We start from the raw sequence: 13,547 nt of genomic DNA on the forward strand, positions 1-13,547 counted from the left end.
CATCTGGCATATTTTATTCCTGATTATAGGATGCAATACTAATTTCTAAATAAAATAGGATCTGGGAGATAATATGTTGCTACAGAAGGTAAATAATAATTTCAAATAAGTAAAAGAACATGTTGTGGTCATTTTGCAGGCAGACTGCACACAGTCCAGCATTTAAGGAAAAAAAATTAATCACAGTAATTATTTGTCAAGCTCTCATAATAATTACTCTCTGTTTCAAAAAAAGATGCTAGAATCACCTCACATTGTCTTCTACGTTGTTTGTTTCTAGAATGAACACATAATTTAATGTTACGTCCTAACTCTCTGAATTAGCGTAAAATTCTTTTAAGCCTAAACTGTTTCTGACTTGATAGATTCCCAAGTTCAGAATCACTACCAAAGTTTTATTGATTCCCAGTCTAAAGCCTTGCATATCATGTTTGAGTATTTGACCATAATAAGCCACTCTATTTCCATGTGATTTCCTAGTCAGTTCCATTAGCCTTCCAATACATGATCACAGTATTTTAATCAGGGATGAACTTCCATAAGCTAGAATGGCCAAATATTGATTATTTTTATGATCAGAAAGTAGATGAAATATCTTTACAGCTTGCATGCTTCACAATGGAGTTAATTCCAAACATTTTTGTTAGAGCGTGCATAAAAATGAACGTTCATCATTTTATTGCATTATGGCATTTTTAAGTATACTTCTGTTTTGGCACATGACTGCAGCCATAAAAATAAATACAAAGTCATGTTTCTTTTCAAACCATTTGAACTGATGCTTACTTGAGAGTACAAGATCCAGAAAGTAATTTGTTTCAAATAGGGGCAGTTATTTTCTTCTGTTGTTTTCCAGTCTGTTAATTCCAAAGAACAGGAATTAAGATAATAGCCAAAATGAGGCAATCAATAACCTTAAAACTTAGAATTTTTGGCCGTTTTTTTTGTTATGTTGCTTCATTGTTGAATGTTCTGTGAATTGTACTTCTCAAGCTGATTTCATTGAAGTACACATACAAATATCACGGGTACAAATCTTTCTTTTTTATGCTTTGAAGTGGGTTGAGTTTTTTCACCTTGCACTGAGCTATACATTGTAGATCCTTCCATTTCTTTTTCATTAAAAACCAGGCTTCACTGCAGAGCTATTTCATCAAGATCATTCCACTAAAAGCTAGGAACAAGGGGATGCAATACTAAAATTTCCTGCCAAGCCTTTAACAGTTCATAGCAGTGGATGTGTACAGAAGAGGTTTCAAATGCTGGCTTGCAGGCTTGTTTAGAAGGGAAAGAATCTCAGCATGTCATCCTCATAGGGCCATAAATCCTAGGATTTTTTGTAAAAAAAATTTCTTATGAGGAATTTTAGCCTAGTGGGAAGAAACACAGAGGCTTCAGGCTGTAATGTCATCCCCTACAGAAGCTTTATTAGGTTGATGAGCTTCTGTCAAGCCATCTGCTCTAAATAGATTTCTCCAGACCTGCATTTAACAGCATGTCCCCCTGTAGATGAACTTCTTGTGGAATCTCTCAGCTTGTTATCCAGTTTCTTGCTCCTTTTCCTGTTGCTATACGTAGTTTTGTGGACATATATTGCAACTTTTCAACTCTGTGATCAGTTTCTTTCAGCTCTCAGTGACAGGAGTTATAAATACATGGGAACAATCTGTGTAGATCGCAAAACCTCTGTTGGTGGAGAGCTACGCCTTGCCAGGGGCAGCCTAATGAAGGTTCCTGGGGTTCCTCTCCTGGGGTTCCTGGCATACAGACAGCTGTGCTGTTAGCATGGCCCTTAGGTGATGCATTATATTCCCTTCAAGTCCTTTCTTTTGCTGCTAAACAACTCAAGAGACAGAGCAGGCAATGCAGATTTATGGAGAAGGGGAAAAGGAACTTTTTCTCCAACACAGGCCTGTTTTTCCCTCACCTGCCTCCCACTCCAATGATGCAATTCTGGCAAAGCCATGCTGGCAATTGCTGCAAAGGCCTCCAGCCTTCCTCCAGCCTCTTCTGAAGGCAGACGGGGGTTGCAGCACTGCACATCAGCTGGGAGGGCTGCTGAATGTGTGTAGTGGTTTGGTCTAAAATACTCATTACTGTTTATCTGCTGTGAGATAAGAATTAGGAGAAATGCAAAGCAGGTACCAAACTTGAAAGAATATAAAGAAGTTTATTAACAGACCTAAAAGAAGGAAAAAAAAATTATACCACCTTCAGAACTCTCCTCCTCCCCCCACCTTCCTCCCTTCTCCCACTGACAAGGTAAAAAGACAACCCTTAAGATGTTCAGTCTGTTACCACTTCCATAATAACCTTGTTCAGTCCATTTAGAAAGAGAAGTCTCTTCTTGCTCGTGCTATGAAAACATTATCACAACGAGACAGCCGCCCACTTCCAAATACGTTCAGTCCATTTAGGAGGAGGAGTCTCTCTGCCTGCGTGTGAGTCCTTTCCCCCGACTTGCAGCTTTTCCCGCAACTGCTTTCGAGAGTCCACTCTTGAAGTTTTTTGGGGTACAATTTTAAGGTTGAGCCGTTCAGAAACAAAAACAGAGGCCCTTCTCCTTCCCTGGGAGCAAAGGGTCTTCATCATCTTCATCTTTAGGACTATCTCTGGGAGCATCTCTAGGAACTGAGGTTTCTCCTTTCCCGTTTGGAGCAAAAGTCCTCATCACTTCCATCTCTCCCTGTCCAAACTTCTCATGAAATTACAGCTGCATCAGCATCTGCCTATCTCAGTGCAGGTGCTTTTGCTTACGAGTTGAACGCTCCACCCCCCATATCTTCATGGAATTACAACAGGATACTCTGATATATCATAGCTTCACAACAGAATTTCAGCTTTAAGCATCTCCTCTCTCTCTTCCCTCAGGTTTTCAGCTCTTCACAGCAATAAAAGGGTTAATCTCATCTCGGCCTTGCAGCTTTGCAGCTGGAATGTTGAATTTTTCTTATCGAAGTGGAGAGAGGGGAGAGCCGAGCCGCTCCGGCTGCCCACGGCAAGGCAGTGGGGGGGGTTCCACGGCTGGAACAGGTCCATCGGCTCCAGGATGGCCGTGGCCCGGCCCGGCCTGGCCCAAGCAGGGCCTGGCCGGGCCCGCTGGCCCCCACACGGGGCCCGTAGCCACCTGTCCCAGCGCCGGAAATGAGAGAGAGCTTGGAGGGGAGTTTGCCTATTCTTAAATGTGGATCACAGAGGTGGTCACAACTTTAAGTGGCTTAGAGACTTGTCCATATTCAAACTGGCCAGCTGATAGGTTCTATCGGGTCCCAGAGGAAACTGTAAGCACCCCTTAGCAAGGACATCCCTTCCGGGACTGTGCTTGCTAACCTATGACAGTGTGCCATATCTCACCCAGATGTGCCCTGCCTGCTCCCCCCTGCATTATTGTGTGGCATCAGGCACACAATCTTCACAATCACTTAAGGTTGCAGCCAGCCCTAGGAAAATTGACAGTCTTCTCATCCCCTGCTTAGCTTCTCTGGGTCACAGAAAGGAGATGCAAGAGGAAATCTTTCTCTGCTCTCTTGGACAAAGACACATTCGAACACGTCTTTATCATCCCCCATAGTGTAAGCATGAGTTATGTGCATTGTCACTTGTTGCCCCTCCTGGAGTCATATAGTTATGTGAGAGTCTGGAATGTCCATGGGAAGAGGCAGAGAGGGTAGAGGGGGGAGCAAGCTTCAGACTTTTGTATCTGTTTAGCAAAGTCTGCAGACTGGGAAATGAAGGAGGAGTTAGGTCAGTTTCCTTTTGCTTTGCTCCCAAGTTGTGTGGTGTATGAGTTGTACCCATGAGTTCAGACTTGGCATAGGGCTGGCAGCACTGCTGAGTCCACTTTCTCCTGCCCTGTACTTAGAGACTTTGACACTCCCTCTACATTAATGAGTGAGTCATCAACTTGTACAGTCATTTCTCCTCATAATGTTTCAGCTTCACTGTGGCACTCTTGTATTTGTGTATGCCAGACTTATTCCAGAGTCTTTGATACTAAGCTCTTAAAGCCCTAATGTGCTTACATAACATGATGTGGAGAACCAAGAAAGTAAATTTAATTAAAATCTTTCCTCACTGCTTCTGACACATAGGGAGAGACAAAAGAAAGACACTTCTTTTTGAACACTGGGGAATAATGTGGCATACTCACAAAAGCAGACAAGGAAACCGAAGACACTGGTGGTGTGTGTATAGTATATATAAAATGGGAACTAATCTTCCAAGGTTTAGGTGTTAGATATCTGAAATGAGGGAGAACCTGTACTTTGATGGCTGAATTCACACTTTCTGGTTTCTTTTAGCCATGGAGTTGGCATCTATAAAATATATGGTGGTAAAAATAAGTTAAAAAACCCAAATCCTTTTAAATTCAATATAAACTTTATTCCAAGAGAAGAAATTTCATCAGTGATTTGACTAAATTTGCTAGTGATAAAAAATAACCCCTTGTATACAAACATTGCTGCAATCAATGTCTGTCATCCTGTTAATGCCTTAGAGAATTCTAGTGCAAATTTTTGAAGAGCTTTTGCTGAACATCCAGCTTTCAAATGGGTGTTTCTCTTCTCTCTAGTTTCATACAAGGATAGAAGTACACTAATCCCAGTTAAAAACAACATTCACCAGATGTAACAAAGCAGGAGTATCTGAGAGTCTTTCAGATTTTACCATGCTCAGAAAGAAAATAGCAGGGTATCTCACTGGTAACTGTAATTGTATCCTAGCTTTTCAGGGAAAAATACATCAAATGTAATTGCATGAATTGAATCTCTTTGCTTGGGGAAATAAAAACCATTTGAAGAATGGAAGCAAAACCTTTCTGATTTAATGACATCCTGAAAACAAAGTCTGAAACCCTGTGAACTCCGTTTATTGCTTCATGAGTACTGTAAGATGTCAAATGTTTATCAGCATGTTTTGAAATCTGGTGTAGAACCCACATATTATAAGCTATTCCTTCCTTTTTGCTGCTCCTGTGAAAGCTCTGCTTCTTCTCTTCTTGTCAAAAAGTGGAGAAACTTGCAGTTCTAGATAGAGAAATGCATTATTTCCTATAGAGTGGTGAAATGATGCTCAGGGGGAAGTTAAGGAAATATCTCTTTTCTTATATAAAAATAATACATCCTTCCTCAGCCTTACCTTACAAATAAAGGAGCTCTGTCCAACAAATAGTCAAACAAAAAGTTCACATACAGTGGGAATTTAGTTAGCTGTTTGATCTTGTGCCTTTTTGACAGCTCTATCCTCCATATATGTGACCCCTGTAAGGGATCTCTCCTCTCTTTCACTGTATTTAGCTGCCTCTTGGACTTGCCTCCCTGCTGCAAAGATACAGACATCAAAGTAGGAAGTGAATTGCACGTATCCTGTTCTGGTTGAAAACAGTCTAGTAACTGGTTTCCTGGGAGCAGAAGCCATAAAAGAAACAGTAATTTACCATGATGGGATCATTTGTTGTAGGTTGAATGAAACATTTATTATGGTCTGTGAGAAATTTTTAAGCCTATCAATTCTCTCTCACAAAAATTGTAAATGTTTTTTTAATTGAGAATGAAGCAAAGCCTTGTTTTTTCTGATCATCTTTTGGCTTGGAAAATATGCTTCGCCCCCAGATAATTTTTCACAGATTGTTGGTGGTCACATTAGCATGCACATAGAGACAGCAAAGTCATTGAGACAGCCCACGACAAGCGGAACCTGTGGCCCTCATCCACAACTGCTTGTTTTGGTCACCAAATAATATCTCCTGGCCTTTGCCTCATAGGAAGACAGCTACAGCTTGAATTGCCTTTGAAAACAGGCAGTTACATAAGAAAATAAAACTTCAGAATTTCTTATTACTGTATATTTGATTGTGGGCTGGAAGAGGTTTTTGGATGTTTTCATATAGAATAAATTACTTTTTGCCTGTGACTTATTTTTGGACATAATGAGTACAGTAGCATGAACAAAAGTTCACTTTTTACCCCCAAGATGTGCACATTTCATTCAGCCATACAATATTAATTATCAGAATGTTTTTGTTAACAAACAAGTGACATGGAGAGAAAAAACCAAAAGATGCACAGGTTTTAAACACACCATCGTTGTACTTATCACACTTAGAGACATTATAATCTCTGTTACTCATTTTTCAGTGCCTTGAAGTGAAATTTGTTAAATAATTTTATTGTAATCTTTGAAGTTAGATAATGTAAAAAGATGCTATAAATAGAATATAAGAGGGAGTGAACTGGCAATATTTCTAAAACATCTGAATCAATAATGCCAAATGAGTTAAAACAAATGAACCTCTTTGCAAAAATTATTTTATACAATCATAGTTTGGCATGGTTCTCAGAGGATTAACCATCATTGAATGTTCCCATGTGCGGAGAGATAAGCCAGGGAAGAAGACTGACCTGTCTGAACAGAGATCTTTGGCTGGAACCCAGGTCAAAACCGGAGAGTTTATGGTGTTTGAGTGAAGGGGCAAGCAACTCAAAAGGACTACAAGGATTTCATGAGGTTATGCAGGGAGAAAATTAGAAGCGCCAAAGCCCAACTAGAACCCAATCTAGCTATCATAAAAGATATTAAAGGGTTTAGTGGTGGACTTGGCAGTGTCAGGTTAATGGTTGGGCTCAATGATCTTAAAATTCTTTTTAAACCTAAATTATTCTATAGTTCTAAATAAAATTAAAAATTAAAATTTTTCAAGGGATTGGTGACAACACAGAAATGTAGAATTGGTTACATTTTCTCTCCTATGTATACAAAAATAAAACCATAACTAAATACTTAACTGTCTAACTAAAACTGCTCCAATTTTTCTAATAGCCATATATCCTAAAAGTTTACAAAAATCACCATTAACTAAGTTTGTTCATCACCATTAATGTGTCATTTAGTTTCCAGAATAATCTTTATTTCTTACCTTTAGGGTCCCAGATTTAAAATGACTGATCAGTTCAAAAATGCTGACATCCTGCCCTGCTTCTTGCAAGATCCTATGACACAAATTTGCTGTGGTTGAAGTTTGCAGGTCTTCTCTAGCATGAGACACTGTAAGATATGTGACTTCCATTGTTTTGCAAGGACATGCTATGACACCAGCACATTTCAACACAAACCTGCACAGAGGAAGATGTGGAAATTTTCTCAGAGCTGCTGGGGATTCTTTTGTTTCATTGGAGTTTTCTTAATTCAGTTTCGTTGGGCCTGAACCAGAGTTAAAGCAGGTTGTTAAGGGCTTTGTCCAAATGGTTCCAACTGCTGACAGGCTTGAAACATTGACCAGCTCTCTAGGCAGCCTCTTCCAGTGTTTGGCCACCCTGTGGTATAGGCAGTGTATGTTGGGACTAAAGGGGAGCATAAGAAACCTGCCTCCACAATTTGTCCAACACATATGGACATTTGCTATGAGCCTGGGTACTGCTCTACCAGTTCTTACATGGCATTTTTTGGGGGGAGCCCTATTTACTCCTTGGCATATGCAACCCAAGTAAGGGAGATTAATTTTATTTCATTTCATTTTCCCAACGAAATTTTGCCCCAATTGTCCTTCCAGAATTTTTTTTTTTTGCATAAGTTACCAACCATCACCATTGAATGCAATCATCACCCATGTTGTAACTTGCAACAAAGATAAAATCTCATTTGGCCTACCCATGAAGCATGGCAATTCTGGAAAGGACCACTACAAATAAAGAAGGCAATATATACAAATTTTAATACCTTCATACCTCTGTCAGGACCACCTGAAAAGAAGATAGTTTTCATACAGTTGCTAACTTTTTATGTGACCCTAAATATTCAGCAGGTGACCGTAGGAAATCATAAAACTGTCTGCCTATTCCACATGAAATATTACCCTTTATAACAATATTGCTGAAGAGATTTTGGCTTTTTAAGCTAATCAAGAGTCATCTGTGAACAGACTGTGTTCTTTATCAAATGTCTGTGTTTGCTCAAAATTTGCCAACTGGCTAGGTATTCATCAGATTCCCCAACGAAAATGTTTTTACATTTCTTTCCATCACAAATTCTCTCCTGGCCTAACCTTTCTAAGGACTGCAAACAAGTAATCCTCGGTGCTGAGTTTTCTACTGAATATGAAGAGACATCTCCTAACTTTACTTTTACAGGAAAGGTAACTCATGTCTTGCCGTAATTCCAATAGCATATTTTTTCTTTATTTCAGTTTGTCAAGTGGGATTTGCAAAATATGCTCTCTGCTCTCAAGAGCTGACTTCACAGCAAAAGCACTAAACTAAAGTCATGGCTGCTTCACACTCAGATCCTTCTAAGGACTTAGCTGAAGCTAGTATTAGTTAGCTGTGAGGTGCATAATAGTAAATGGAAAGATTAACAGTGAGTTTCGTGAAAATTGGACTGTTTTCTCTTCCTTCCTTCCCCCTGTACTGTGGTATCACTTTTAGCACTATTGGGAGCATTTTTCAGTCGTGTGCAGCCAGGATGTGATGTCTGATTTTTTGTTGGGTTTTGTTTGTTGTTTTTTTCTTCTTTTCCTTTCCAATTTGTAGTGTATGTGTGTATATGCCCTCATCCTCCAAGATGTACTGACAGGAACAAAGGCTAAAATCAAAACTGTGATAAAAAAAAATGACCCAGACTACTGAGAAGCTGTTAAACTTGAATTATTAAAGGAAGATCTGCATTACACCCAATACAAAATTAAGTAAGTTTGATATTTAGGACACCTGAATTCTTCAAGGTCATCCACAAATTAATGTTCTAATTTGAGTCACTCATATGACTTAAGGCTTACAATTTTTCTTTGCTTAGTAAAAGCTAAGGTCTCAAAAAAAATTTTAAAAAATAAAAAAAAAAAAAGGAAGAAGGAAGAAAGCTAACAAAATATTTTTCTATTAGTCTTTGTAGATCAATGATATTTCCTTCCAAGGGCTGAGAGACAAAGAAAAAATAAAAGCTTCACTGTTCCGAGTTCTGCTTTGCTCTTTATTACATTTCAAAGACTTACTGAGGCAAAATACAACTTATAGAGAAGCCCCATGACAAATATAGTAAAATTCTTGCATTTATCGAAAACTTGCCTTATTGAAACCTAAGTGAACATTGTTTTGTCTGTGGCTGAATGCAATTACGTGGTTTCTTTTGTTTTAAAAACATACACATTTCTTACTGATTGTCTTGAGTGAATTTTACAAATTCAAATGTATAATGTATTGATGACATAACAATGAAAATGAAATAAGTGGATTCTGACTCTAGGAAGTCATGTTTAGGGAAAGAATGACTTCTCATTCTGGATTTACCGGAAAATATCTTATTTACATATAGGGATTTTTATATTGCTGATTGGGAGACAATTCATTCAGACAATTCTCATGTTGCTATCCACTACAATACAATTATTTCTAGAGGTGACATTAAGGCAGTCACCTCTGCAGTGTGGAACTATATGCTTGCAACCTTAACTTAGGTGTTCATACCAAAATAGTCAAAGGCAAATCCTTCCACCATCAAATACTTATTCTCTTTGGAAGTATGCATATTATATTGAAATATGATAATCCAAAGCATGTTCTGCTGAGTGAATACATACTTAAGGGAAATGGCCTCTTTTTAAACATTGGCAAGCGCTGTTACATTTCATTTTCTACCTCCAGCAGCCACATGAAGGCTTGCCTCAGGAAACACACAGATGCTCCTTTTCTCCTGCAAGCCTTACTGATGTTTATGCTCCTTTTTTTTTAACTAATTAAAAAGGAAGACCTGAGATAAACTTTCAGGTTCAAAAGAGTAGACTGTGAGTGCTGTGCACTATCTGTTTTTGTGATCTCTTCCGCAACCCACTGCCCAGAAGCTTCTCAAGAGAGGACTGCTGTGCCAAGCCCAGGTTCTTTCTGTCTTTCATTCACTTAGGGACCGAGAACAATTTCATTTTCTAGCTACAAGAAAGCAGAATCAGTGATAAATTCACAGTGTGCTAATCCTATGGGACAAATCAGCTGATAAAACACACCAACAGATACTTTGAGGCTATATATTAACATATACAGGCATACAGATGTCTAGGCTATGCTGTACACAAGTGAGGGTACACATGCACAGGCACACTTTCTGCTTCCCTGGGTAAATGTTCTGTCATCTTGCATATAAGGTTTTTATTCTTTCTGTGTTTCTCAGCATGAATCTGAAAGGTGTTGGTTTCATGATTGGTGGTTGGTGATTTGAATGGGAGCTGTGAACCTTCTCTCACAAAGAAAGAGGCAGATACCTTGCCTCTGGAAAGAATTTCTTCAGCTGCTCCTTGCTTGGTGGTGCTGGTGGTGAATATATAGCAGTGAGAAGCACATGAACTCATTCAGTCAGATTATGCTATATTCACAAAGCATTTTAAATTCACCAACACATCTGTTTGCTATGTTCAGCTCATCTGCAAAATAGTTACTGAGGCAAAATTTTCTTGCCCAGCTGCAATGCAACCCAGAGAAAGCAAGACAGACATCCCTGCATTTGGGATCTCTGCTGTCAGAGAATTCAGTGAATTCCCAGCTGAAATTTCTGAGTTTTAGGGCGAAGAAACTGAGAAGACCTACCAAATTAGAGCCTTTTCCAATGATAAATGTAAGGACAGTCTTCATGGTTTGGTTTGAAAGCCATATCATATCTACATTAGGGTAAGGAACTATTTCTTAACTTGAAAGTTTTGGTGAACTTGTAGATTTTTACCTCCTTTCATCATATTAAAATAACAAATATCTTCTTCAACCTGGATTCAAGGAGTGTCAGTTAACACCTAGTCTCTCACACATCCTACTTTCCTGGTATACACAAGGTGTTACTGAGACAAAATAACAGAGACTGGATTGCAATTGCCTGCTAAACATCGAGTAACGTGGGAGGCCTCCAGATAAAAGCGACTTGCAGTTTGGAGTACATTGTGACTGAATGACTAGGGGAAAGACAGAAAATAAGGAGGTTCCTTACCTCCAGCTGCCTCAGGACTACGCAGCACAGGTCTGCAGTGCCTTGGGGACGGCGCTGGCAGTGTTCTGCAGCAGTTTGGCTGGCAGATGGCAAGCAGGGCGCAGCCCAGGACCCAGCGGGGTCTGATGGGAAGTGCAGACGAAAAACAGCGCCCATGACATTGCCAGCCCACCTGCAGGTCAGAGGGAAAACCTACGTGTAGAGAAAACCTTCACTGCCACATTGTTTCTGATCAAAGGAGGACACTTCAATGTCCGCTCAGGCTGCAGTTACACAAAAACTCAGTACAACAAACTTGGGCTTTCTGTAGCAGTTGCGTATCTACTACTACCTACTACTACTTTTAACTAAAATGACTCTTTCTGATAACTCGAGAAGTGATGCTGATTTACATTGTTTACTTGTTAACACTGAAAGGGACATTGCTATCTTGATCCTCAAAAACATGAGATTTTAAAAAAAAAAACTTCAAATGTAAAAAAAGTCAAATTTGCAAGGAAATCACTTTTATAAATACTTCCAGCTGAAATCTATCTTGATTAACCTTCCCTAAAATAAAGAATATTGTGGAATGACAAGCAAAAAATCAAAAAATAACAAACAAACGATGACAACGTGATTAAATGGGTGCTTTCTCATGGAGCATTTAACTTTCAATGAATTCAAGATTTCTGGGGTAGTGGTGGGGAAGTGTTTTATTTATTTATTTATTTATTTATTTATTTTAAATCCCTGACTGGAACCTTGCTTATGCCTCTAAAGCTTTATCAGAGAAATAAGGAAATCTCTTTTTATGTGTCATTGCTTTTTCATATTTTCATGTCATTTCATCTTTGTTTCTAACAGCACTTTTTTTCTTACTGTTGTAGGCAATGAGAGCCTAGAAGAAAATTATGTGCAGGACAGTAAAATGGGATTTGTCATCAATGCTATATACGCTATGGCTTACGGGCTACAAAATATGCATCATTCCCTTTGCCCTGGACACGTTGGACTGTGTGATGCTATGAAGCCAATTGATGGCAGCAAGCTCTTGGAGTTCCTCCTCAAATCCTCATTCATTGGTGTTTCTGGAGAAGAAGTTTGGTTTGATGAAAAGGGAGATGCTCCTGGAAGGTAAAGAGGTTTCATCTCTACTAATTAAACCAGAGGGTGGGAAGTGGGAATGTTACTGCATTTGGTGATGTAGATTTCTTTGGCTGTTTTGCTGAAACATAAAGCATGAACCAGTCTTTCCCACAGCCAGAAATAACACTGGTAACACGTGGTATCTTATATTGGGACAGGAACTACAGTATAGCCTATAAATTTCTAGTGTTTTAGGAGATGACAAACCTTGTAACTCACAGACTTCTGGTGTGCAAGGTACTACTGGGGCTCAGCACCAGGGTTTTAGTATGTATAAAGCCTAATACAAATTATTGGAATTTAATGAAACATTTACCTGCCATGGTTTTAAAGGGAGGAGCACATCCTTTTCCAATTGGAGCTCTGCTGAAACCTTGCCAGAGACTATTTAGTGTTGATTGGTAAGCTCCTGTATGATCTCCTTAACTTGTTGCACTCCAAATACAATCAGACCAGTCCCAGAATTTAAAGATAGGTCTGTGTAGAGCAGGACAAATGATGGGGGGGGGGGTTGGTAGAAGTTTCTGTGTTTCACTCATCTGGGGTCTGGTCCCAGCTGTGGCAGCTGCTGTTGTCTAGCCCCTCCAGCAGACTCAGGATGTACCCAAGCAGTAGGTAAGGCAGCACCTTTGTGGACTTGGATGTCACCTTTGTTTCTCTTATGGGAGCAAACTGACAGAGAGCTGTCCTTTCATTTAGTTTTGTGGGTTCTGTTAAACTATTTTAACACGTGGATTTTTTTGTTTGTTTGTTTGTTTTCTGTTTTATAAATACATTTAATTCAGCTGCCAAAGTACAAAATTCATTATGAATTGAAACCTACTCAAGGATTGCTTCACTGAAGTTTGTTTTCCTACTGAGTTATTAGAGTGTTATAAAAGACTCTCTCACTCCATCTTTGGGCTTATTGCATAAGTGCATCTGAGTGCCAACACCACACAAAGGGAGGGCTCTGGACCAAACAGGAGTTTTCATGTCTTTTCATGCCTCCAAAGAGTATTCATAAGACACGGGGGTCTTAAAGCAACTCTTATCTCTATTACTAGGCTTTATTAGCAAAAGCGGCCAATGTTTTACCATTTTCTATAGTGTTATATTTTTCCTATTGTCGTATTTTAACAGTATATACATTTAAACAGTTCATTACATTTAATTAGTAATAAAAAGCTAGTCAGTGTTGATTCTTTTAGTCAAAGATACAGATCAGTTAGGTCAGCCTTTGAAAGCAGAAGCAAGCAATTCGCTTACATTCGAACACATACTTATCGACACAAATGCATAAATCAAGTCTTTGCACATATAATTTAGATAATACAGAGAAATTACTGCTTAGTGTAGCTTTATGCTTTTTGCACACTATTTGTGTCCATAAAAGCATTACTCCAACTTTGCATATCTGCATTTTCTGTCTGTTAGCTATTTGGTTTGATATTTAGATGTAATTTTCTAATTTTAGCCGATTT

General features: G+C 39.0%; 1 protein-coding gene across 4 annotated transcripts in view; it reads left to right on the top strand.

The window, feature by feature from the left end:
* GRM1 (glutamate metabotropic receptor 1) overlaps positions 1-13,547 on the top strand; it is a 192,773-nt gene that overhangs the window by 135,403 nt on the left and 43,823 nt on the right. For all 4 annotated transcript variants that reach the window (XM_048297640.1, XM_048297639.1, XM_048297638.1 and 1 more), the window contains exon 5: positions 11,826-12,072. In XM_048297640.1, the coding sequence (XP_048153597.1) occupies positions 11,826-12,072 (247 nt within the window). The remainder of the gene's footprint in view (positions 1-11,825; positions 12,073-13,547) is intronic.

This window comes from Corvus hawaiiensis, chromosome 3 (assembly GCF_020740725.1).
Source record: "Corvus hawaiiensis isolate bCorHaw1 chromosome 3, bCorHaw1.pri.cur, whole genome shotgun sequence".
Taxonomy (NCBI): domain Eukaryota; kingdom Metazoa; phylum Chordata; class Aves; order Passeriformes; family Corvidae; genus Corvus; species Corvus hawaiiensis.